This window comes from Meles meles, chromosome 7 (genome assembly GCF_922984935.1).
Source record: "Meles meles chromosome 7, mMelMel3.1 paternal haplotype, whole genome shotgun sequence".
Classification (NCBI taxonomy): Eukaryota; Metazoa; Chordata; class Mammalia; order Carnivora; family Mustelidae; genus Meles; species Meles meles.
Window position 1 is genome coordinate 1,555,938 of NC_060072.1, and position 25,502 is coordinate 1,581,439.

General features: G+C 65.6%; 1 protein-coding gene across 2 annotated transcripts in view; it reads right to left on the reverse strand.

Annotated features, from left to right (window-relative positions):
- TAFA5 (TAFA chemokine like family member 5) overlaps positions 1 to 25,502 on the reverse strand; it is a 166,912-nt gene that overhangs the window by 25,840 nt on the left and 115,570 nt on the right. For both annotated transcript variants that reach the window (XM_046010648.1, XM_046010649.1), the window contains exon 3: positions 144 to 271. In XM_046010648.1, the coding sequence (XP_045866604.1) occupies positions 144 to 271 (128 nt within the window). The remainder of the gene's footprint in view (positions 1 to 143; positions 272 to 25,502) is intronic.

Sequence of the window (25,502 nt, forward strand, 5' to 3'; positions counted from 1 at the left end):
AGGGAGGCTGGCAGCGTCTCCACACCAAGCCAGCTGCCCCCGTCCCTGTGCCTGCCGACGCGGGGCCCACCTCCCCGCGGGGACCCGCCGCCCGGGGCCGGCTCGCCCTCTGGAGTGTGGGGTGCACAGCGCTGCGTACGCACCGTCGTGGTCTTCACCCGCCCGCCGGGCTGCGTGCACGTCCAGCCTGACCGGTTGATGAGCAGGTCGCAGCCTTCGCCCTCCAGACACGGCAGCATGTCACACCACTGCTTTGTCTTGATGATTCGCGCTGCGGGAGAGAAGAGAGCCGTTCAGCTGCTGCTCCCTGGGGCCCCGGGGCCGCGCCAGCAGCCCGACTCCCGCCCTGGGGAGCGACGGTCCGCCATTCCTCCCTGTCCCCGGCGCCCTCTTGAGCGCTGTCCCCGGTCCAGCTCTGCCGCCGGCCCATGAGTACGTGGCAGCAGGGGGAGAACGAGGACACGTGTGTCCTTCTAACCGCACGTGCGAGTGATTCCACGGTTGTAAGTCCGGGACCCATGCAGTTACAACGTCTGGGTGCTCGGATCGGATGCCCACCATGGGCCAGATGTCATTTCACCTCAAAGCTGAGCCCTCACGTGCACACTTCCAAACACGGCATCCTCCCCAACTCCAGCCCGCTGCTGCCGAAGGCGCACAACCTGGGATTTCCCAGGACACGGGGATGCGGAGTCTGGGTCCCCGCCACGGGAGGACAGGTGTGTCTTTGGGCATCTGCCCTGTGCTCCCTACGCTTGACTGTCCCTGTGGGGGCAGCAGGAAAAGGCGAGCGGGCGGGGAGAGAGCTCTGGGTGGGTCTCGGGGCCGCTGCTGGGGACATAAGAGCTCGTCACCCTGATGCCAGATCCTTTCTAGGCTGTGCCATGAACCGGACTGTGCCCCCAGAGTGACATGGCAAAGCCCTAAGCCCCAACGTGGGGGTCCTTATATGGTGATTTTAGAGAAGTAATTCAGGTTAACGGAGGTCACGAGGCTGGGGACCCAATCTGAAAGGATCAGTGCCCTCGCGAGGAGAAACACCGAGCTGTACGAAGCCTCCCAGCACCTCAGCCGGCCGGCCCGTCACCTCAGATTCCTGGTCCCCAGGGCGGGGACGGCCAGCTGTTTGCTGCTGAGGCCACCGCGCCCGTGGCATTCTGTCCCCACAGCGCAGCAGGTGGTGATACGAGGGAGACCCGCCCCTCAGACGTGGCTCTCCTTTGCTGGGACGTCAGTGTGGGAAACACGCCAGCCGAGCGCCTGTGCGGGTCCCCAGGGTCGGGTGAGGACATGCTGGATCCTGCTCACTGGGGACCAGCCTCCATCCTGGGCGGACCCCTAGGATGGGAAGCTGGGGGCAGGCGGGAGCCCCTTCCCGGACTGCTCGGTGGGAGCTCGGCGCCTTCCCCTGCACATCCCCGGGGCCTCGCTCCTCCTCCGCTCCTTGTTCCTGGGGGCGCCCTGCGCAGCAGGGCCTCCTTCCCAGAAACACCGTCTGGTGACAGGAAGAGATGGCCCGGAAGCCCGCTGTATGCCGGCAAACGCACCCCTTAAGCCCCCAGAGAGGCTAGAGGCTTGAAGCACGCACACAGCCCGAGACCTGGCAATCCTGTGCGGGGTGTCTGTGCGGACCCTGACACGGAAGGGGCAGCTTGTCTGGGCTCGGCCGTGAGGACCGGGCAAGGGGGCTCAAGGGCAGGTCAAAGAGCTTCTGTATCTGTCACTCCCATCTGTCCCCCAGCCACGCCCGGGGAGCGCTGTCAACGCAGCGGGGCCGACAGTGCCGATCCTCGCTGCAGGGAGGCCCAGGGCCACCCATTCCTGGCCCGAGGGGCCGAGAGCAGGACTAAGTCTGTCTCAGGGGCGGCTGTGCCCTCCCATGGCAGGAAGGCAATGAGGCCCGGGGGCCTGGGTCACCCAGCACTGGGCTGCCAGACCGGGTCGGGGGCAGGTCCTGGTCCCTGTGGAGCGGCCTGTTCTGCAGGACACGTGGTGACGTGGTCAGATGCCTGAAGCCAGCCGGGGAGGCAGTGGGGCCAGGCCTGGGTTCCGTCCTCCCGGGGAAGCACGGTGCACCCAGTGTGGGCGCAAAGACCTGGGACAGGGCTCAGCCCGTCAGGGCGCGTGGACACGCAGCCCTCACGGCCGGGCCACCTGTGGTCCCTCGGACGGGGGGGCTGTGAGGGGGACGGATGCTGGCCTCGGGACACACCTGTCCGTGCCTCACGGCGGCCACCTTTCCCCGCCAGGCCCGTGGCCGAGGCCACCTTGTCCCGCAATAACGCCCTCAGTTCCCATTCCCAGCCTCAGTTTGCGTTTCTCGAAGCAGCGTGGGTCCCCGTCCGTGCCTTCCCGACTGTCACGCGCTCAGCTCTGAGCGCTGGGGAGACGTGGGACGGAGGGAGCACGCGGCCCCCAGCACCGGGAGAGCCGCGCAAGCACGGCGTGATCACGAGTGAGTGGGGCCAAAGGTCAGAGAGAGGGAGAGTAAGGAGGGTCGCTGGGTCCTCACGGCCTGGGGCAGCCGTCCTGCCTGCTGCAGCCACGGCGTCTGACCATACACATGCACAGTGAAAGACGTGACACAGGCAAGCGTGCACGCACAGACCCACGGGTGTGCAAACAGCACGCACACGCAGACACGGCCCCACCTGCGCGTCCACAAGAGCGACGCACACGCAGACGCACCAAGTCGCCGACGGCACCCCTCCCCCACGCGGGGTGGCAGCCGGGCGTGTCGGGTGCCAGGGCTACCGAGGGCGCCGCGGGGCCGCTGCTGAGCACACACGGCTTTTGTCTGCCGCTGGGCTTGGCTCACCCTGCCGAGCCCACTTCCTGCGGGAGGCGGTGGGAGGCACAGCCCTGGCCACCCCATCCCAGGGACAAAGGAACCTTTCATGCCACACGTCACCGCTTCCATGACGCTGAGGCAGCTCCAGCGCCGAGGAGCGCGTCCTCCGGGAGCTGACGGTGCACAGGGGCGTGAGCGACAGCAGCTGACCCGTGGCCTCCGGGGACTGCGGTGGCAGCCAGCCACGTGCCACAGCCACGGGAGACTCTCGGTCCACGGTGTGTCAGCGGTTGTCACCACGTCCCCCAGGCCTATCCCCAGGCCCGAGGAGACACCGAGCTCTCCGGAACACGTCTTGCTCATGGACGGGCTTGCTTCCCCGGAGCGGGCCCGTGCACCTGCTGCTGGCCCGGCAGGGGCGTGAGCTCAGCGCCGCCTGCGCGTTCCGCCCCGAGTGCCGAGGGCCTCAGGCTGGGGCTCAGCACGGCTCCGGACACTGCTCCAGGCTGCCCTCCATGGGGGCCTTTAGGTGCTTCTGGGACGGGGGCTCTGCCTCAGTTTCCCGCTGCTTCAGCCCAGACGTGTAAACGACGTAACACGTGCGGGCGGCCGGCTCAGGACACAGATGGCGTTGGGAGGGCCGTATGGGGACCGAACGACGGCAAGGCGATGGCCGGGCAGGACGGTCACCCTGGTCTCAGGAGAGAAGCGAGTGGCAGCCGGTGCCGGGCATCCGGGGAGCAGCTGAGCGGCGGAGGGTGTGCGAGTCCCAGACTTAAGTGAGTTAGGCGGCTCCGGGCCACATGGTGGGAGGCCAATGTGCCCAAGCAAAATCGGGACAGGCAGTGCCCCGGGCTGCAGACAGACCAGGGCGGCCGGAGTGATGGGCCTGACGGGGGGCAGCGCGGACGCTTCGAAGGAAGGACAGGGAGGGAACTGCGTTCAAGGGACAGGACGGCCCTTCGTGGATGGAGCCAGGCCAGCCCTTCCGAGACGGAGAAGGCCACGCCGAGGCCCGCTCATGCAGGGTGGTGGGATCGGAGCGAGGGTCTTCCCAGCCCACCAGCAACACGGCCTCGCCGGCCTCAGGAACCCCCCAGGGCCCCGACACAAGCACGGGAAGCGCCGTCTCCTCACGAGACAGCGTGACACGCAGTCCCCGTCAAGCCCAGATCCGCACGCCGTGGGCACTGATGAACATGGTCAGGGAACTCTCTCCTCCAGCCCCTACCCTGCCGGACCCTGAGAAGGAGCAGTGGAGAGGGCTGCCTGCCCGGAGCAGGGGTGGGGTCTGCGTCCGCCACCCCAGGCTGGACGTTTTCACGACTGAGGGACAACCTTCTCACCGCTGAGCACCTGCTACCCTCCCGGGACAGCTGGAAGGTCTCATCAGGGCCGGGAGTAGGGCGAGTCCAGCGATGGAGTCCTTGGCCCCGTGCAGGGGTGCAGTCAGGGCCCCTGCTCTCTGCCCCTCACACAGTGGCTCAGGGGCCGACACACACCGCCCTCCTGCCACGCTCACCGGGGTCACCCCACAGTTTCCACAGGGCCACCCTCGGTGCCCAGCTGCCCGAGACCCAGGGCTGAGCTGCTGTCCCTGAGCACGGACCCCCACGGGACATGACCCCTGTGAAGGGCCCAGGTGGCGTCGGGGCCCCATGACAGTCTCACACGACTCCCAGACTTAAGACACACAACAAGGCCCCGTGCGTCCCCAGCTCCCTGTATGACAACAAGATGATGGTCCTCTCAAAGCCTTTTCTAGAGAAACTAGGGACCTTTCCTCCCTGGGCTTCGGCTCGGCCATCCTTTCCTCGGGGCGTCTGCTCCCCGATCGTATGGGTGCGCACCCCACACCCGCGAGCAGAGGCCCCACAGGGTTTGCACGGCGAGTACCAGGGACCTCGTGTCACATGGCAGGAGGAAAGCATGTGGCAGGACACATGCATGGCTCTGTCCCCAGTTCCCGTCGTGACTGGATCGTGCAGCGAGGCCCACGTGTCCACGTGCGTGGGAAGCTCGGCCGGGCACTGGAGGGTCTCTGGGCGGCTGTGCGTGAGATCCCGGCCCGCTCACCACAGACTCACAACGATCAGCACGAATCCTTGCAGCGTGCGGCGTCCCCGACCTCACAGCCCGCAGCGAAGGCAGGAGGCCCCGCAGGTACGCCTCCGTGGCCAGCCCAGCGCCAGAGCCGTGCATCCCCAGACGAAGGCTGCCAATTTAAATTTTATTAGATTCGCAGTTTTGCTTGTGTTTAATGTGTGAGTGTTTCAGTTTATTCCAGTTTATGGCCTGCCGAGGGCTCCCCACTTGCAGCATCATAATAAAAACGATTCAGGTCACTAGCGAGGGGCCCAAGGAAGTAGCTTTCCCCTCAAAGGAGTTCTCAGATGACTGAAGTCTGAGGGGCGCCGCTGCCCGCCCACGGCTAGCTGGGCAGGGAAGGAGGCAGGGCTGGTGCCCACGATGGTCCAGAGAGGGGCTGTCTCCGGCGAGCTCTGGGCGTGCCTGGAGCCCCACACCCGGTGGCGGGCCTGGGACTGTGGAAGGGAGCCTGGGAGGAGCCTGCCCTGTAGCCCGCTGCCCTTCCTCCAGCCAAAGGGACTTCGGTCTCCTCCTGTGGTGGCCGCCCCTGGGTTCTCCCGGCTGTGGCTCCATCCCAGAGACATTGTGTGTAATGCACGTGGACCATGGGGTCCCTGTGCCTCCACTGTCCCTCCGGCCCTTCCAGTGGGGGAAGGGTCTCCCCTGGGATTCTGATAGACTGCACGTCTGCTGTGGTCTTTGGGGTGAAAGAACGCGGCACGTCTTCGGCAGCAGCCCACAGGCGTTAGCGCTGGCCCCGAGCTCGGTGAGGCTTGGAGCGGTCCTGCTGCGGCTGGGCCACCCCGCCATGGAGCCGGCCGGGGCCTTCCTTCTCCTTCCTTCCGAAATGTCCTGTGAAGGACCGTGTAGGAAGGGCGTGAACTGGTGCTGCCACTCAACGGCCCCTCGCCGAGCCTGGGGGACCCTCAGGCCTGGTTCTCCTTCCTGGAGCACATTCCAGAAGTCTCCAAAGCCGAGGGGTCTGGCTGCAAAGTCATCTCTGCTACCTGACCCTCAGCCTCAGCAGATCCAGCTTCCTCAGGCTCAAGAGGCCTCCGCAGCACCAGCAGCACCGCACGCGCCTTCGTCCCCTTCACCGCAGCTACGACCACCATCGCCACCATCAGCACCATCGTCATTGTCACCCTCAGTCACCACCTCCACCATGACCACCGTCACCGTCGTCACGGTCACATCGCCAGCACCATCATCGCCACCAGCACTCCTGCTAACCATCAGCAGCTCCTGGATCGAGCCCTTGTTGTGCCGAGCACACTGGTCCCTTCGTTCCCACCAGAGTTCTTGGTGGAGGCTCTCAGGAACCTCTTCCAGACGGGGCAGGTTCTGAGCGCCCTGTTGCGTGGAATCCTGAGAAGCTGGGGTTCGAGCCTGGAGGTCACCCTGTGCCTGCCCCCTGTGGCCCCCGTCGTGCCAGCAGAGATCTCCCTCTTTTCAGATCCCCCCCCGTCCCGCTGCCTGTCCCAGCCTCGTGCCTCCTGCCTTGTGCCCACAGCGCAGCACGGGGGAGGGCCGGGGAAGACTCATGGACCTTCCCCTGAGCCGTGGCTGGAGAAGACCGCTGCATCGCATTCCTAACCACCTCCAGCCTTCCTGGGCGACGGCTGACCTGGAAGGCTGCGAGCTGTGTTTGCACAAGCCTCACACCCAGTTTCCCCAAATCAGCAGAGGACTCTGTTGGACGCAGACACCCGTACAGCCGCAGGAAGCAGGGCCCCAGCCGCACACCCCAGGCCCGGGGCTGGGCACACAGCTATGGAAGGCCACGGGAGTGCCCAGCAGTTACCTCCTGCCTGCCCTGGCTTGGCCTGCAAGGGCCTGTGTCCTCCCAGTCTGTGGAGACTCGGGACCCACGGTGGAGGGTGAGCAGTGCCAGAAGGCAGGAGGTCCGGGTTCAAGTCCCAACCCTGCCCCCAGTGGGGCTCCTCGAGTCTCTCAATTCAGCTCCTGGTCAGCTTCTCCAAAAAAAACAACGGAGAACAAGCTCCCCCCGACACTGGGTGCTCCCGCGGCAGGGCCCCCCACTGCCAGGCTGTGGGCAGGGCCTGACACCCTCCCCCGATGTCTCAATGGCAGTAGAAGGTAAACCTGTGTCCCCACCATGCAGCAGATCTGGGGCCCGTCCCGGAACCGCGGTGAGACAGTGACACCCCAGGTCAGCCAGAAAGCTCGCGAACGCTGTGCCAGGAGCGGCAGGCCTCCAACGTGCCAGCGAGCGGGTTAAATGGGGAGCAGTAAGGAAAAGTGTCCTGTGCCGGCACGGGTCCCCCTCCCCTCTGTGAGGGTCAGGTGTGCTCTGGAGGACGCCTGCTCCCCAGAGAGGCAGGTGCGCACCGAGCCCAGACAAGCACTGAGAAAAGACCGAGACGCGCAGACGAGAGACCTACAGTCACTAACCCAGCTTCGAGCAGGCCGGCTGCTTGCTCACGCGTCCACGCGCTCCACGGGACCACCAGATCCGACCACGCACTTGCCTACTTGGTCTGTAAAGATCCTGAGAGGAAGGCGTCCCAGGGCCTGAATTCTGACCTCCTCGGTTCCGTCCAGCCCCCGGGACATTCTGCCCGCCCTAAGCGGGATCACATCCTCCGTCCACCTGGCCTCCCAGGCCACCCTTTCTCCTGGCCCCGAGCCCACGGGCCACCTGCCAGGCCCAGCAGGTCCCTCTCCCCAGAGACACAGCCTACAGACATGCTCACAGCAGCTCTGCAGCCGGGCCACGGCCCCGGGACCCAGAGCCCGCACCAACGGCCCGTGATGCCTCGGAGCTGACGCAGACCCGGCGCTCGTTTGGGGTGGGGGGGCGCCTCATGCATCCAAGGTGGCAGAGCGCCCCGCGCCCCCCAGCTTCCACCTGCGCAGCGGAGTCCTCGGCCGGAGGCCCACTTTTCAGGCAGGAATTAGCATGAGACCCGAGTCCAGAAAGGCGCTCTCGCCCGAGGAGGGCAGGTGCGCACGGCCGGCCTGGAGCTCTCTGGCCGCCCCTGCCTGGGTCCCCTCCCCACCCCGTGGAGCACCAGTCCCGGGGCTGGACCAGGCTCCCAGGCAGTCAGGCTCTGAGCCCCCTGGACCTAATAACAAGCCCAATGCTGAGCCAACCGCTGAGTTCACTCACACTCCAGAAGGTAACGGTGCTTACACATGTGATTTCTCTCGAATCCTCCAAACGGCCACAGTGTTCTCCAGAACGCCCGGGAGATGATTTTAATCAGCTAACATCCCCGAGCACCTGCTCTGCGCACGCGACATCTGCCCCGGCTCCTGGGACCAGCACCGTGGCCCGGGGGTGACCCTCGGCTGGAAGCCGGAACAACCCTCCCCGGGCAGTGGCTCTGAAGGTGTCCACCGGCGAAGACAACCACGAGAGTCATCGTCTGCACAAGCCCGGACGGTGAGGCCCCTCGAGGAGGAGAAAGCAGGAAATGCCTTCACGGAGCCCTTACGAACCGTAGGTAACTTGTAGTGATGACCTCATTAAGCCCCCAGAGCCCACTTTCAGGGAGGGAGCATGAGCTCCCTTTTCACAGACCAGAAGACTGAGGCCTGGGAGTTTCTGGCTCCTGGCTCTTCTCTGCACCGCCGGGTGAGAGCCTCCCTCCAGATGCACCCCCCAACCACCACCACCGCTCCCGTAGCCTGCCAGGTAGCCAGGGCAAGGGGCTGCTGCCGGTACCCGGGTCCAGACCCTTCTGAGCTCTGCCCCCCACCAGCTCCGGCAGCAAACGTCCCACCTGGGTCCCGGACGCCCCTGGGGGGTCAGATGCCCCTTCCTCTCCTGCTGCCAAGTCTCCTTCCTCCCACGCAGGCAACTTCTCTCCTGGAAACCTCCGTCCACCACCCTCTCCCCGTTCTGCCTCTCCCTCCAGGAAGCCCAGCCCCCACCCCTGCTGTCCCCGTGAGGGCCGTGGGGGTCTTCTGTGGCACAGTCCCGGAACCCCATGCTGGAGGACCAGCCACAGCCCTGTGGAGGGCCCCGGGGAAGGACGGATGACAGACGGTGCGGACACACAGCACTGGACGGCCGCTGCGCCGCCTGGCCCAAGTGGTCTCGGCTACACAGACGCTTCGAAACGGAGCCTGGGCAGGTGTGGAGCCAGAGTGGCCTCCGCGTGAGGGCGCAGGGCCTGGGGCCGGGCGGCCTGCCCGCGTCCCCTGCCGGACAGCACCGACCTAGGACTGGTGCCTCACCCCGATTCCACTCCTCCCTCTCCTGTCACTCGGGGCTGCCCAGGAGGCGGGCGTGACGGTCTCCGTGGACCCTGGTTTAACCAGAGCACCAGAACCGCAGGCCCTTCCTACGGCCCGGGTGCTCGTGGTCAAGCTGCTGGCCAGGTGTCTGGAAGTGACCGAGCTGGGCCGTGTAGTTGCGTGTCTGTGTGCACACGCGTGTGCATAGATCCACGCGTGTGCGCGCGCCCCTGTGTGTGCCGTCTCATGGGGGAACAGAGTGGGGAGTGCAGAGCCCGCTCCAGCCCCGCCCGGCGGGAAGCACCTGGAAGTTTCCTCCCGGTTTCCCGGCACGAACGGGCCAGCTCTAGCCCTTCACGGGGAAGCTGAGACTCAGCCCCGCAGACCCCCTCACGCACCCGACTGCGGGGACGCAGCTGACCCCAAGGCACCGGAGTCTGGCCCATGGCAGCCTCCGTGGACAGCGGCGACAGTGGCCAGCACCGCCTGCCCCAGGCTGGACAGATGGACAGGACCAGCCGTGCTAATGTGCCCGGGGACCGCGGAGACCGCGCCGCTCCACTCAGCGCCCGTCAACGGCACGGCTCCCTTTAGAGTAAACTGTTTCTTCATTTCCATTAGCATGTGAACCTGCTCACTTTACTCAATGGCTCGGAAAGGACAAATGGCCCAGAACAAAGCCCTCAGGGCTGCAGCTCCGGCCACGCTCTCCGTCCTCCGGGGCGATCCTGCACGGCCAGCCCCCCTCTGGCCCGGGTGGGAGCCCGAGCCTCTCCGGCGGGTCTGACCCACAGGGTGTGTCCCCCGAAGCCTCCCGGACCTTGTCGGTGACACGGGGTCAGGCCACACAGCAGGCAAGGAACAGCCGACAGCTGACACACATGCACACGGGCTAATTATAGGTCCATACGCACTGACCCTCTGGAGGCAGACCTAAGTAGGACATCACAGGGTTCCAGAAACGTCTGCCCTGCAAAGAGCTGCAGACCCTGATGTGTGCACTGAGCCAGGGTCAGGAGAATCACGGTGCCTGGAAAATCGACAGAATTGAGGGAAAGTCTGGTACCTTGGAGTTATTTCAAATGTGCCATCCGGAGCTCGCATGCAGCAGGTTGGCCCGAGACTCTCTGGCAGCAGGTGGACGTCAGCCCAGCCTCGGGGCGTGAGGGCACAGCGCCCCGCCTTCCGTAGACCCTGCCGCAGAGGTCTTGCTGGGTGGGTTGGAAAAGGCGAGACAGGACAGGGGATTCACAGTGTCCGGGGCCGGGGGCGTGGCCACCGCTACCAGTTCTAAACCTTCACGCAAGAGCGTCTGGTCCAGGAGACGGTGAAGGGCTCACCATGTGCGGCTCGCGGGGAAGGCACGAAGCAGGCAGTGGGGTGCCGGGGGATGGGGACAAGCTGTCCCAGGGGGATGCGGACGAGCTGTCACCGTCACTCAGAAAGGATCGGGCCCGCAGAAGGGTGGCTAGTACGTAGGTCAGGGGACATAGGGGAAAACCGGGAGGTGCAGGAAGGGGTCAGGGAGGGACCATGTGCAGGGCCTCGTGCAGGCCTGGTCCTCCCTCTCCCAGCCTTCCAGAATCTTCTGTGACCCGCCCGGTTATGCAGCCGGTCTGGAGCGGGTTCCCCTGTAAATACGTCCATCGTTTCCCTCGCGATGCCTGGCAGCAGGTGCGTCCGGTGGGTCACAGCTGTCCGTGTGCACGGCTGCACGCACCCCATCTCCCTGGCCCTCACTCAAGATGGGCACGAAGGTGAAGCCAAACCCCCAGGGGAAGGGGTGCATCCGCCCCGCCCCAAACTGGTTCACAAACTGTCCGCAGACCCCGCCCCACGGGGCCACAGCGGGAAGAGTGCTCCCTGCTGAACCAGCGAAGTCACCACCAGCTAACCCGGGCCAGCAGGAGCCGCCCGCCCGGCGGGTGGGGTCCGGCCGAGTCCCTGACCTGCTCTGGTCTCCTTGGTTACAGGAGCCGGAGGAGTTCAGCAGCCCGCGTCCACGCAAAACAAAACCTCTCGGAGACACAGCTCTGTGGCCAGCGGGCGCGTGCTGGCTGCCTTCCCCAGCTCCTCGCGCAGGGCTGTCCGGGCCCAACACAGGAGGCCCATGAGATCCGGCCCAGAAAGACCCATCGGGAAAGCGAGGGGCATGGGGGCTGGCCCAGCTCGGCCTCCGGGACCCCGAGCTCAGGTGGTTGCTTTGCCTTCTGGGCAGAGGACCACACTCTCCCTCAAGCCCGACGGAGAGTCCCCTCCCTCAGACACAGGCCTGACCAGAGGAGCTGTGAGCCAGCAGTCCAAGAACAGGTTACACTAGAGAAACCGGGTCTGCGGGATGTCCGCAGGAGGCCCTGGGGCCAACCGGGAGGGCTTCCTGGAAGAGGCAAGGTTCAGGAGGGAGAGAAGGCAGTGAAGGCAGAGGGAGGGGCACATGGGGGAAGACCCCAGGCTGGCGTGTCGTCACTGCTGTGAGCCTGGAGCATTCAGGGAGCTCCAGAGGCCACTGGGGTGGACGCTGCTGTTGGGGTCGAGGCAACCCACTGGGGGACAAGGCCCCTGTGCAGCTCAGCGACCCGCCAAGGTCTTCGAAGGGCCATGGTCCTCCAGGCCTTGCGGGGAGGTGAGCAAGGGTCTGAGGGTTCCCAATCCATTAGCCAGGACCCCCGGTCCCCGGCCCCGCCAAACCCAACCCGGATGCCCAGGCAGCATTTTCTGGAACGAGCTGCCCGTTGTAGGCGCGTCCTCCGCGAGGTTCCAGCACATTCAGTCGGCACCGGGCCAAGGGCTCAGCCAGCTCAGGCCCATCCCCTGAGCACAGGGTTGTGGGACCCCGCTAGACGCCCCTACCCTGTCAGAGAGAATCGGTATGTTCTGGCAGCTGCCCAGCCCCCCACCCCGGGGACAAGAGCATCTATGTGGCCGAGACGACGGTTACCCCCCAGGAATCCCAGCTCCCCGTCCACGGCACAGAAGACCGCTCAGCGACAATGGGAAGCATCCGGCTGGACAGGCTCGGGGGCAGGGCCTGGAACGGGGGGAGGCCTGGAGCAGGCAGGCAGGGATGGTGGCCCTCAGGAGACCACCGCAGCCGGGGCACCCGGAGGAGCCTGAGTGAGCGGCTGGGACGGGCGTCTGTGTCTCTAACGCTCTGCCCGGGAGACTCCGACGCGCCCCGGGGCCTGGGACAGCCCCGTGGGGCCACACGGACACCTGGGCTCCAAATCAAGACCCACAGCACTGAATCGGCTCTCACCCGGGTCAGACAAAACAGCCACCCGCCTGAGGAACTCACAGCCTCACGTCCCCATGGAGTCGCTGCGCGGACACCTCACTCGCGTTTTCTTAATGTGCATCGGGAACCCGGAACTCTCCACTGCGCTCTGACTCCGGGTCTGAGGTAGGACCTCAGCTTTCGGGGTGAACGTGTCCCAAGGAATGGAGTGGCTGACATCTGCTGAACCCTGAGACCTGGCGATTGGGGAAGGCGGGGGCTGGTGAGCCTGGCTCAGCAGGGTGGGCGAGAAGCCCCCCCCAGACCGGGAGGTCCATGTGCTAATGTCCCCCGAGTTAGAGGGGGACAGAGGTGGAGAAAGGGCCCTTCCGTGTCCTCCCAAGCCCCGTTCCCCATGCCGCACGGTCCCTCTGCTCGTCTGCAGACAAACTCCTGTACGAGAACAGGTCCTAGGAGGGACAGGCGGGGTGGGGACGGGGAGGACCCGTGGCAAAGTCACAGCCATCTCCAACGTCAGGACACGCTGCTTTCCAGGAGCAGGTGAAGTCCAGAGTCCCCTCTGAACCCCATATGCTAGGGAGACAGGCAGGGAGCTCCCCACCCCTGGGGCAGCCCGGGGGGCCCCGTGCCTCCGAGGCCTGCTTGCTCACGGGCACGGTCCCCGAGGGGAGCGAGGGCCTGCGTGAGGCTGGCCTTCTGCGCTCCTGGGTCCCGAAGGCAGGAACGCCCTCCCTCGGCCCCCCCGGGGTCCACTCCTTTAATCAGTCAGGAGAAGAAAACTTGGCAAAACCCAGATTACATCTTAAAATCAGACAAAATTTTCTCTCTACAACTTCTAGACGGCATAATTTAATGAGAACAGTCTTAATGATTATTTTTTCTTTAAATAGTTACAGTAGAATATATTAATTGTCAAGATGGTTCTCTGATTAGCGTGACTCATTAGCTGCCTGGGAACTGTGCCCCGGCGCGCAGGGGAGGAGGCCTTGCTTTGTGCGGAGTGTACGGCCCCCCCGGTGGAAAACACTCCAGATCTGGGTAATCAAATTAGACTGAGAGGAAGGAGGGAGAAAAAAACACAGTTGTCCTGAGCTCGCTGCTTCATTACTTCATTAGGATTAAGATAAGTAGAGAAGGAGAAAAAGCCCCACAACGCCAGTCATATTTCTCGGGCAAATTCCCATGAACTGACAGGAGCTACTGAACAGGGGAGACGCGAGAGGCAGCCGGGCGTTGATCTCAGGACATCGGGACGGCGTGTCCCCTCTGGCTCCGGAAGTGGACGGCTTCCTGCTGAGGTCCGCACCTGAAGCCCCCGTCCTTCCCTCGGAGACGGGCAACCCTTCCCTGAGAGAGGCCGCCCGGGGCAACCGTGTCTCGGTCTCTGGGGAAGCAACGGCAGAGGTGCGGTCCTGCCTGCACGGGAGAGCCCGGCCGCGGCCAGCTGACACGGAGGCCGACAAAACGGGCTCCGTCCTTGCGGAAGCCGGCGTTCCACTAGCCCCGAGCTATCCTACTCCCAGAGATCTCGTTCAGTGCGGGGCCCGCGAGATACCGAAAGAGCCGTCCTCTGTCCGTCCATCCCCCCGCCACCCCTCCATCTGCCCACAGATCCAAGCATCCAGCCAGCTGTCATCCCTCTATCCACCCATCTACCCGCCATCCACCAATCCCACCCGTCTATCCATCCATCTGTCCATCCGTCTACCATCTGTCCATCTACACACTCACCCATCCATCCGCCCCAAACCCAACCATCCACCACGCATCCGTCTATCCGATCATCACCCATCGGTCCGTGCATCTCACCATCCGTCCACCCAAACCTTTGGTGCGCTGAGCGCCAGGGAGCCCTGCACTTGCTCTCCTTCTCCCAACAGAGGGAAGGTCAGAGGAGTGCGGAAGCCTTAGACACGGTCGCGGCAGCTGCGAAGGGCCGATGAACCCACCCCCCAGGGAGGCCTCCTCCCCTCCTGTCCTCTGGAGAAACCAGGAGGCTGACGTCCCTAGCGGGGTCTCTGGCTGACACGGCAGCACGTGCGGCCCATGCGCTGTTCAGACCAGGATTCTCACTCCCGGGCCTCCCTTCCTCTGAGCTTGTCCTGCGGTCCCCACGCGAGGCCGGAGGGCGGTGAGGGAGGGAGAGGGGACAGCCCGTGGGCTCCACAGCTTCTGCCTGCGGCTCCTTCTGCCTGGCTGCGCACGGAGCTGTGAGGAAGCGTCGTGTGAGCGCCTGTGATGGAGCAGCCGTGGGGTGGCCGTGCGGCAGACATGGGGTCCACGTGGGGTGTAGGTATGCGAGGTCTGTGTCTAATGGGGGGACCCACCGTGTGTCCATGGAGCCAGGGGCCCCTGGGCGGCTCCTGGAACATCTCCGGGCCCTGCCCCTCCATCTTCTGACAGCCCCTTCCTCTCTGACCTGAGGCGGGCCTGCGACCGAGGGGCCTGACTGTCCGGGAGGCCCTCGCCTGCCCCCACAGCAAGGATGCCCGGGGGGCCTCTCAGGCTGACCGGCTCAGGGATGCTCCAGAGACACGGCTGATCTCCGCACGGGCCCAGGAGCGACTTTGCTCCCCCTGGGGAGTCCTCGGTGCCCAGAGCTCTGGGCAGGAAACGGGGTTGCATTTCCGGACCTTCCTTAAGTCATGCCCTGGACAAGGATTCTGTTCGTACCGAACGGAGAAAAGAAAGTTCCCAGGAGCCCACCCTGCTCCCCCTTTCCCAGGAAGGCAGGGAACTGAGGGTTTTTCCGGCGGACACCCCTGTTTCTAGGTTCAATGCTGCCTGTTTCCGTGTCCCTCCGAGCCCAGCTGCCCGGCCTCAGGAAGCCCCGCGGCTCGCTGACCCCCCTGGGCAGAGGCCGGCAAGGGGCCACGTCCTGGTCCCCCTCTTGGGAAAATGTCGCTTTGACTTCAGTTAAGGATCTCCTCCAGGTCCAGGAGAATCATGGTGGCTGGAAAATCGACAGAATTGAGGGAAAGTCTGGTACCTTGGAGTTACTTCAAACGTGCTCTGCGATCCGGAGCTCACGTGCAGCAGGTTGGCGGGGCTGGGGGCGGGATGCCACAGTCCCGGCTGCAGGCACGGAGCCTCGTGGCCTCGCCGGGAAGGAGACCCATGGCTCCTACGATCGGCAGCTGCGGCCTCGGGGTGGGGTGGATGGAAGGGGCCTCTGCAGCCGAGCCCCGGCCCCGGGGGGCACGGACCCTGGTACCCAGTCCTGAGCACGGCCGGCCGCCCCGCCGTGACTTAATGCACCTCCGCCGCGAAGCAGTACTCTCGCTGCTGTCTGGGAGGAGTGGCGACCCGAGGTCACCGGTGCACCGCGAGGGTCGGTCCTGATTTCGCTGGTGACCGCCGGGGTCGCTATGGTGTCACTTCGTTAAAGTTACCTAAGTCGGCGACCGAAGGGAAGGAAGCCAGCTGTCACCCCCCTAAACCACCAGCCACCCTTGACAGGACGATCCGGTAACGGCGAGTCCCTAAGAAACCCGCTGTGGGCTCAGACACGGAGGGGGCCAGCGTGAGCGGCCGGGCGCTGCCCTGTCCCTCCCTGACACCGGCGCAGAGGACAGAGGACACAGAGGACAGAGCCGCGGTGGGAGCGCCGACACACAGACCGCACCCAACGTGCCCCCAACGCGTCCCCACGCAGGACCTTCACGCAGAGCCTTTGTGGTGGTTTTCCTGACCCCGGCCAGGTCATCACAGGCCACAGGTGGCCCCGACAGAGTGCGAGGGCTTCAGGGGTCACGGAACACATACCACGGAAGCTGTGGTCTCGGACGGGTCCTGCCGCAGAGCCGCAGCGGGTCCCAAGGTCCCCGGCCCTGCCAGCCAGCACCCCGTCTGCCTGCAACCTCGGGGTCCAGCCCCTCTCCTGAACTGGTCATCACAGCTCCGCGAGGTGCGCGTCGCAACAGATGCCTGAGAGGTGAGGCACTGGCCTCAGAGGTCACATCTGTCACCGCAAGGCCAGACCGTGGCAGGACTGGGGGTCCTGCAGGCCGTGACCTGGGGAACCCAGGCTGTTGGACACGACAGGAGGACAGCCCTGGGCAGGTGACATCTGTTGTCCCCAGGGACTGGGACCAAGCGGAAACCCAGGGCTGCTCTGGGAGCCACATTCACGTCCTAGAAGGTCCGAGGGCTCTGACTTCCATCCCCGTGTGGGGGGCCGTGGCCTGGTGCTGAGCCTCCCCCCGAGTCTAGACACAGACCACGGTGAACGGGGGACGAGAAGGAGACACGCGGGCAGAGAGAACCACCTCCAGTTCCCCGAGGAACGGGGCTGCATCATGACCTCAGGGGAGTAGTCGTCCCGACCCCCAGCAAGAGGGGAATGAGGGCCCCAGAGACCAGACAAGCGCTCCCGACGGCGGCTCTGCGGAGCCCGAGACCATCTACTCGTGGGTCCGAGCCTGAGTGGAGGTGCTGGGCAGGACGCCGCACGGACCTGGCAGCCTGAGCCCGGCCCTGCACTCGGACCTCAGAGGAGGGCCGGCACGGCTCAGGGTGCCCCTGACGTCCCGCGGCTCGTGCCACTGCCGGACGCAGCGTGACGAGTCTGGGCTACCCAACTCCCCTCCCCAGCTGGTCCGTGGCCCCTGCAAGGTGACGGCCACACCGGCTGGGACAGAGCCCCAGGGGACCTTGGTGAGCACAGCCAGAGAACACCAGCCCAGGGTGGCTGCCGTGCCAGGGCCGCGCCACGGCGGGGCCTTGCCTCGGGTGGCGTCTGTGCCACGTGGCCTGCGCTCCCTGCTCAGGGGGGCTGTTTCCGTACCGGCAGCGGCGGCCCTGCCCCCTCCGCCGGGTCCCTCCCCTTCCCTGCCCACCTCGGGCCGCCCGGGACTGAACGGGGACCCAGAGCACCAGGACGCAGGCAGGCGGGGAAGGGGGAAGCTGAGCCCTTTCTGTGCGTCCGTCCCTCGCTGGGCTCGGAGAATCAGCCGCAGCCACAGCCGCCGGGGCCTCAGTGCCCACGGCTCCCCTGCCCGGTACACACGGAGCCACGCACCCAGAGGTGCCCACAGCGCAGCCGGCAGGGGCCCGGGGCTGCGGCGAAGCTGGTGGATCGGCCGCAGGCGTGGTGAGGCCCTGCGCCTCGTGCACACGGCAACACAGCTCGTTCTCAGGAGAGCGGCCAGCAGCCTCCTGCGGCCCCCGGGACTCCAGGCCAACAACGTCCTCCAGGTCTACAAGGGGACGCTGAGAGCTCGCGGTCAGCTCAAGGCCGTCTGTGAGGAAGAGGGCGAGCAGGGGCGGCAGGGGCACCCCCCCCACGCAGGGGCCATTCTGGGGGCAGGTGGGGGCAGGCTGCACTCTGGGACGCCTCGTTTCCTTCACGAGCCTTTACTTCCTCGGCACTGCCCTGCAGACGGGGCGAGAGGCCTCCCCGTGACGCCACAGCGCAGAGACAACCTGCGGAGACCGGAGTGGGGTCCCCGGGCTCCTCCTTCTCTGCTTGTCCGCACGTCGTCGGGGCGCGCACACCCACCGGCCACTTCTTACGTTCTCTTTCCTTCCCCAAAAGTCCAAGCCTGTGTGTATTTCCCGCATCGCAGCTCTGAAAGTTCCTCACTTTGAAAGGGAGGAGGGGGCGTGAGCGCGGGCCTCACTGGTGCCGGGAGTGTCACGGGAGCCCCCGAGCCTGGTGTCCCCTCCCGATGAATTCCAGCCCCAGGAAGACTGTCCAAGAAGTTCCCCATCTCTCCTCCAAGCTGCATCGTCCCCCACGGCCCGAACCGTCTGCCGTAAATACCAAGCTGTTCCACGCTGGTTTTGGAGACGGGAATTAAACAGGATGACAGGCCCAGGGCCAAGCCAGTAGCTCGCGTGTGGGGCCAGAGCCGTCCCCCCAGCCAGGTCTCCAGGAGCCAGCAGGCGCGCGGCGGCCGGGGAACCGCAGAGAAGGAGGGGTGCGAGCTGCCGAGGCACAGGAGAGGGGCTGTGGGACAGCCGTCTGCGTGGAGGCTGAGCTTGGTAAACTCCGCGTGACCGTACGTCCCCTCCCGTCCCTGACATGGATGTTCCGCCCACTTGGCAGATGAGGAAATGACTCAGAGAGGATGATGGGTTGCTTCAGAGACGCACAGCCAGGAGCTAACTATGAGACGCACGGAACCCCAAGTCGCTGGCTGCGTGCGCGGGGCTGTTCCCCGGCACCAGGTATCCTGCGGGTCTCCGGCCCCAGGGGCTCTGCCCACACCACGGGGAGGCTTGCTCCTAGGGCAGCGCGATGGGGCGGGGAGGTGGGGGAGAGTTTGCTCTCCATCCCGTCGTGCGCCGGGGAGCACGCAGCCATCGCGGAGGTCACGGCTCTCCCGCTTCTCTGCAACACGGCCGTCAAGCGTGTGATTTAGGAAGTGTGTCCGAGCGGCGTGTGCCGTCCTCCCAGCGACCTCAACCCTCGGGCAAGACCCTTCATTGAAAAGCGCACCCCAGCCCCCTCCCCCCACACGAGATCGTGGCGACCTCTCCCCAGGAGAAACACCCCCGAAACAGCCGTCGACACAAACACGGCCTTTATTCACCACAAACGGCGCGATAAAGGACGGCCATCCCGCCACGTGCTCAGGCCACTAGCAGCCAGTTACGGGATTATGGGCAGCGGACGCCTGCCCCTTGAGCGCACCAGGCCGCACCCCCGGGTCGCAGAGCACAGTCGGAGGGGACGCCCGCACCTCCCCGCCTGGGGGACGTCGGTGCGTGGCCCGAGGTCAGAGCCTGCACACCCCGCTCTCCGTGCCATCTGCCCGCTTCTGTGACTCACATGGGTGTAGACAGTGGGTGGGACGTGCGCCAGATCTGAACATACAGGGGACGGGTCAGAGGTCGCATCCTTCCAGGCCCGACTAACTGAATGGAGGGGCAGGCGGCAGCCGAACCCTGGGGTCTGCGCTGTCTGCGTGCAAGCCCCGAGCTCTGCGTCTCCTGGGACAGATGCTGCCCGGACGCTTTCCCAGGGGTTCCTCCACAGGGAACCCTTCCCATGCAATCTTGGGAATCTGGCTGCACAGGCAGGTTGGTGCAGACTCCCTCCTCCAGGCGGCCTGAGGCCGTAGGGAGCTGGTGACACCCAGGTCAGGGGACGGTGGGCCCCTCCCTGACGACAATGCACGTGGCAGGACGTCGCCCTTCCCGAAATGATGGCTTGCTGGCCCCACGGGCACATCTGATTAGGCTCAAAATGGGCACCCGGGGTACCTATGGCCTGGCTGGGTCCTGGGTTCGGGTCAGACTAGGCCCGGCTCCTGGCAGGAACTCCGCGTCCCCGGTGGCCACCGGCCGATGGCTTTTGTCGGCCCTCGGAATGCAAGAGAAACTGAATGAATGCGCGGCAAGTTACAACGCGGCCTGGGCGTTCAGAGCATCTTCTGTGCCCCAGCGAAGCCCGCGAGACACAAACGTCCGCGGGGAGAACGCGGGCTCGGAGGCTGGACGTGGTGTCAGTGTCGAGGACGCTTTCCTAAGTGCGACGCCCACGTCGGGCCGATGAGGCCCCAGGCACGTCGAGATCCCGTGGGCTGGTCAGGACACAGGTTTCATCACAGGGTTCCGGTCCTCCCGAGTCCGGCCCCGACTCAGAGCCGCTGTCCTCCTTCCTGCAACTCGTGCCAGAGACAAAGGCGTCATGGCGTCCCCAGGCAGTGGCCACCTGCCTTCCCACACGCAGGCAGGCCCTCTCGGACGCCCGAGGGCAGGCTGCTGGAGGGGGGGCAGACCCCGAGTCCCTCTCGGCCCGGGACCCTCCCTCCACCAAGCTCCTCACACAGGGGTTGCTCCCCAGCCCCCAGGTGGAGACGCCCCATTTGACCGTGGGCAGGAAGCAGGGGTCCTGCCCTGCCTGCCCTCTGTGCCCCCGTCCTCCGGGGCTCATGTTTGGGCTCCCCATCAGGAGAGCCCTGAGCATGGAGGGTCGGGAGACTCAGTTACCCCAGACTTCTGTGCAACAGGTGCGACGGCTCTGGGGGACGTGGGCCAGCGGCCCAGGTCCTGTCTTCAGGGCTCGACCTCAGTCCGTGGGCGGCTGGCGGCCCCTCTGCAGGGCCCCTGGATGCACTGGGCCACCCCGTCCATGGGCGTCCGGCACCAGCTCTGGCCTGGCCATGGCCCCCTTGAGAGCCCCCGTGGAGGCCGCCCGGAATCAGCACCTCCCACGATGCCAGGTCTGGCACGGGGGCAGGACACGGGGAGGGTGGCCTGACCTCAGGGCGCACACTCAGGCTGGCCCCTCACCTCCCGCCTCCCCCGGCCCCCGGCCATCTGGGAGTAGAGACAAGAGGCAGCCTCTGTGCAGAGACCTGAGGGGGCAGGTGCGGCCGCAGGCACGGAGCCAGGTGCCCGTGGGGACCACATGGGGGCAGGCCTGCTCCTGGACCCCGGCACCTGTCCCTCTGCCACAGGGACCCTCCCCGGCCCTGGGGAACGTCCGTGCTCAGACTGTGGGTCTTAGAGCAACTGCTGCGCGAGTTAGTGACCTGCTGGGTCGGCGACGTGGTGTGTGTGGCAAAACCCAGCTCGGACGACCCGGAGACGGACCCTGACGTCACCAGGGGGATCCGGTTAGCGGTGGTGTGTCCATGTTGGGCTCTCGAGTGTGGCACGTGCAAGGAGCCAGGAACCAGGGGCACTGAATGGGGACGAAGATGTGAACCAGCTCTCCTCCCTGCTGTTTCCCATAAACCTAATACTTCTCCAAAAATAAAGCAAATCAATTAAAACAAACCAAAGCGACAGTCTCCAGCCAGACCTTAGGAACCAAAGGGCGGGCCCGTTTCTCGGCAAGGATAAGAGGAGAGTCTGTACCCTCCGTGCAGAGCTGGGCCCTGGGCTTCCCTGCCCGGCTGCCCGACCACTCTGGGCAGAGGATGCCCCAGTGTCTGCGGGGTCCTTCTGTGAGAGGGCCGACAGCCCCAGATGGGGGATCCCGCCACACGTCTCTTTCGCCCATCTGCTCAGCCCTCCTGGCGGGAGTCCAGCTAGGAAGACCAGCCCTCCAGGCGACCAGCACCCCACCCTCTGGCCGTGCCCGGAGGCCAGGGCTGGGCTGGAGACAGCACCGGGGTGTCGGGGGACGTGGGGAGCACCTTGTACGTCTCTGCCGCACACTCCCCACCCAGGGTTCATGAAGGCAGAGGAGGGACAGGGAGGCAGACGCTCCGTGAGCTCAGAATCGGCAGGGAGGGGTGTGAGAACGGACAGGACCCTGGTCTCTGCCGCGCTGCGGAGACGGTCAGAGACGATTAGCTAATGAGCTCTAATGTCACGGACGGCACTCATCCCTTCTATTCCCTCTCAAAATGTCTCTTCGCGCTTTACATAAAGCCGTTATGAGTAAAGAAGAGCAGACCTTTTCAGTAAATGATGCTCAGCCCGTCGGATATCCACGTGCGGAGAACGAGACAGAATCAGAAACCGACCTCAGGCCACAGGAAACCTTAATCCGTGGTGGGTCACGGGCCTCCACGTGCGTTCTCGCCAGAGCAGGAGAGAACACGCTGCAACCGTGGGAGGGTTCCTTCTCTAGCACGACACAGGCCGCGCGACGGAGGAGGGGAGAGCGGTAAGTCAGGCCGCTCACAACTGCGCACCGCCGCTCGCCCCCGCTCCCCGGCTGGCCGAGGGAAAGCCCAGCCACAGAGTGAGGGGAGAGAGGAACCGCACCGCCAGCCCAGGACGGGGCGCAGACTACAGAGACCGAGCGGCCAAGTCACTGGATAAAGACGCAGCCCGAGGAACGCGAGGGGAGACGCGGACAGACATTCACCGAAGATGCGCCGGCGGCTGCGTGAGCCGGTGACACCCTGCCCAGCGTCACGGCTCAGCAGGCACGACAGCTCCGCCAGGAACACCGCCACGCGCCCAGCAGGGCGGCTAACGGGGACACCCTGGCAGCAGCAAGTGTGGGCGCACACGCAGAGCACACGGGACGCGCGCGCGTCTGGGGCAGGTGCAGCGGGACAGCCATGCTGAGGGAGGCTCGGGGGCGCCTGCCGCCTCCGCCGCGACCGCCGCGTCGTGTGTCTGCCCCTCCTGAGGTCATGCCCGGGGGAAAAGAGTGCATGTGTTTCCCAGAAGATGCCCGCTCCAGTTCTCAGAGGACGTGTCCACAGGAGCCAAGCATCCAGGCCCCTAAACGCCGTGGTCTGTAGAACAGTCCGGCACCACCCCAGGGAGGTCCCAGAGCGCAGGAAGTTAGCAGAGTCCCGCTCCCCGCACGGACGATCCTGCAGACACAACGGGAGAAGCCAAACGCTGCCGGATTCCACGTGTGCGACTCCCCGGGGCAGGCGACCCTGCTGTCACAGACCCCGGGGTGCTGGGGACCGGAAGGGATGGTGCCCGCGGGCTCGGCGGGGCCGGGCGCACCCAGCTCTGGGCTTATGTCGGTGCATGTGCCGGGGTGGGCGCCTCTCGCGGAGCCTTTAGAAGGAACAGACACCTGCCCGCGGTTCCCAACTCCCACGTGGGGTCCTGCACCTTTCTGTGCGTGTCCACACCAGCCTGCCTGTGACGGCGCGAGGCCGTGCCGGTGTAGACGCACGGGGTCTCCGAGGCACGGGGTCGCCCAGGCACGGGGCTGGGCATGTCCGTTTCTCGCGCCGCGGCTCCGTGTGCTGCGGAGGTGTGGGGGCGTTTCCTGGACGTGTTCAGCTCTCAGGCGCTGGCCCACGGGCAGATGCGTCCGGGAGAAAACATGCCGGAGCAGGGTTCACCGCGGCGCCTCTCAGCTCACCCGCCCGTGGCCTCGGACCGTGAACACGGCCCCCTTCCCAGTTACAAATGCGACGTGTGTTCAACGCAAAGGCTCCACGATGAGCCCAGGACATTTAAATGCCCGAAGTAAGAGCCCAAAAGCCAAGTCCAGGCCGGGGCCGTGCAGCGGGTCCCGAGAGCCCCTCGTCCTGCCGCCCCAGACCCCAGGAGTCTTCGCACCCGCCCGCGGCTCCTCAGGCTCTGGCCGCGAGCTCAGCCGGTCCTTATCCCCATCGCTCCGGTGTCACTCCGGCATGAGCCACGGCCGCCTGACCCTGCCAGACGGCCGGAATAATTAAAGGACCCTCTGTTCCCCTGGCTCCTTCCTCCCACCACAGCCCCCAAGGACAAGGTCAGGAGGCCCTGACCTCTGCTCCCCGCCTCGGGCTCCTGACACATAGCCCTGTCCTGCGTCCTGAGTGGCCTCCTGGTCCTTCCCAGCTGACCGGCTCACCCTCACACCCACCCGGGTAGGCGACCCACCCACTTGCCCCTGGGCACCCGCACACAGAACCATGGGACACTTGCACCTGCCACCATGAGACCGAGCACACTGGACGCCTGTCCGCACCCTGAGGAGCCTCCAGCCCTGGGTCGGGCCTTCCCCTGCCCCACAGCGAGTGCCAAACCCCGGCCATTCCCATCACTACCGTCGCCGGGCCCATCTCTGCCCACGTCCAGTCCTGCTGCCCCAGATTCACTGTCCGGGGGCAGGGACAGGTTCTCCGGGAAGGCAGGCGTCAGACAGCATGAAGGCTCCCAGCCCGCAGGACTCAGGCCCCGCCCTGCAGGCCTGCGGAACCGATCACGGACACCTGTCCCTCCTCCCTCCACCAGCCCAGCCTCCTTGGAAGCCGGGGCCGGCCTGAGGAGCACGGGGAGGGGGAGCTGTGTCCAGAGGGCCCCAGAGTGACCAGGGCTGCCCTTCCATCCACGCACAGGGCCCCAGAACCGGCAGACCACGGCGGGCAGCATGCTGCCCGTCACCCCAACATTCCATGATCAAAGCTTCTCCCAACATCAAAATAAAATTGTTTCATCTAGACTCTCCCTGGCTTTGATTATTTTTCATATCACGCAATTTAATTGAGTTCAAAATCTCCCACGACATCAAAGAGAGAGGGAGGGCTTCGTGTTCATCAAAGGAGGGCCACCCTGGGAGGCGCAGACACTGCGGGGGGTCCGGCAGCCCCGGCCCTCCGCAGAGCACCGTCACCGCAGCCTCACGCAGCAGGGACACGGGTCGCAGGGAGGGAAGGAGGGTGGGGGAGGGGACGCCCGTGTCCCACCCGGCTCCAGCGTCCTCCTACGGGGCTCCTGGCACACCCACCCTCTGTCCAGGCCCTGCGCTGTGACTACGACAGGGACGGGGATTTGACCGCGTGGCCAGTTGCCCCGTGCCCTCCTCCCTTGACTCAGCCTGGAAGTAGCCAGTAGGGCTGCATCAGGCGTCTCCCTCCGCGGGGTCGGGTGTGCGTCTCTCGGGTCGGCAGCCTGCATGGATACCGAGGCCACGGTGCTGAGCACCGGTGCGCCCCTGTGCCGGGCGTCCGTGTGCACGCACAGGAGGCAGGGGCTGCTGCCTGCGTGTCTCCTCTGTGGCTGCCACACCAGGAAGCCTGGGGGACCCCGGCACAGCTCTTAGACTTGGCTCACAACTGCACCCGCTGGCCGCAAGTTCCCTGCAGGAGCTGCCTGGGGACGCCCACCTGCTCCTACAATCCTGACCCCCATCCCGGCTTCAGGCGTCACCTCCTCCAGGAAGCCCTCCCTGGACGCCAAAGCCTGACTCGGCACGCGTGTTTCCTGCGTCCTCCACCCCCCATGCAGATGAGCTCCAGACCAGGGCACCCTCGTGCCCTCCTGCCCGGAGGCGACAGAACAGTGAGACACGTTGGAAGGGACCTGGCTCCATCGGAGGGAGAGCCCCGTGTGACAGATCTCGCCGCCCTTCAAGGAGGAGCGTCTGTGATGTCCCTGAGCCAAGACAGCGGCCCGGGGGGAGGTGGCCCGTGGCTCTGTGTGGGGATCCGTGCGGACCCCCGCCCCCTTCCCCAATTCATGCCGCGCGCGTCCCCGGTAACGGTCCCAATCAGAGCTCGCGGGTTCCGACCGCACACTGGGGCCCAGCGGCTCCGGGTTTCCTGGAGAGAATTTCCTCAAAGATGCTTCTTCTCACACGGGCGGATTATTCCCAGATGCTGGTGAAAATGTGCGGGAGGAGGGAGGTGACGTGACCAGCACATCCCGGCTTACAGCGCCGGGCGCGCGAGTCTGGCACGCGTTCCGTCTGTGTCGGACGATTCCGGGTTTCCCTGAGGGAACTGGGTTGATTCCTTAGCTCATCTTCAGACGGCTCACCACCACGCACAGAAACCCGACCCCTGTATGTCGATCTTGTACCCACGACCTGCGGAAATC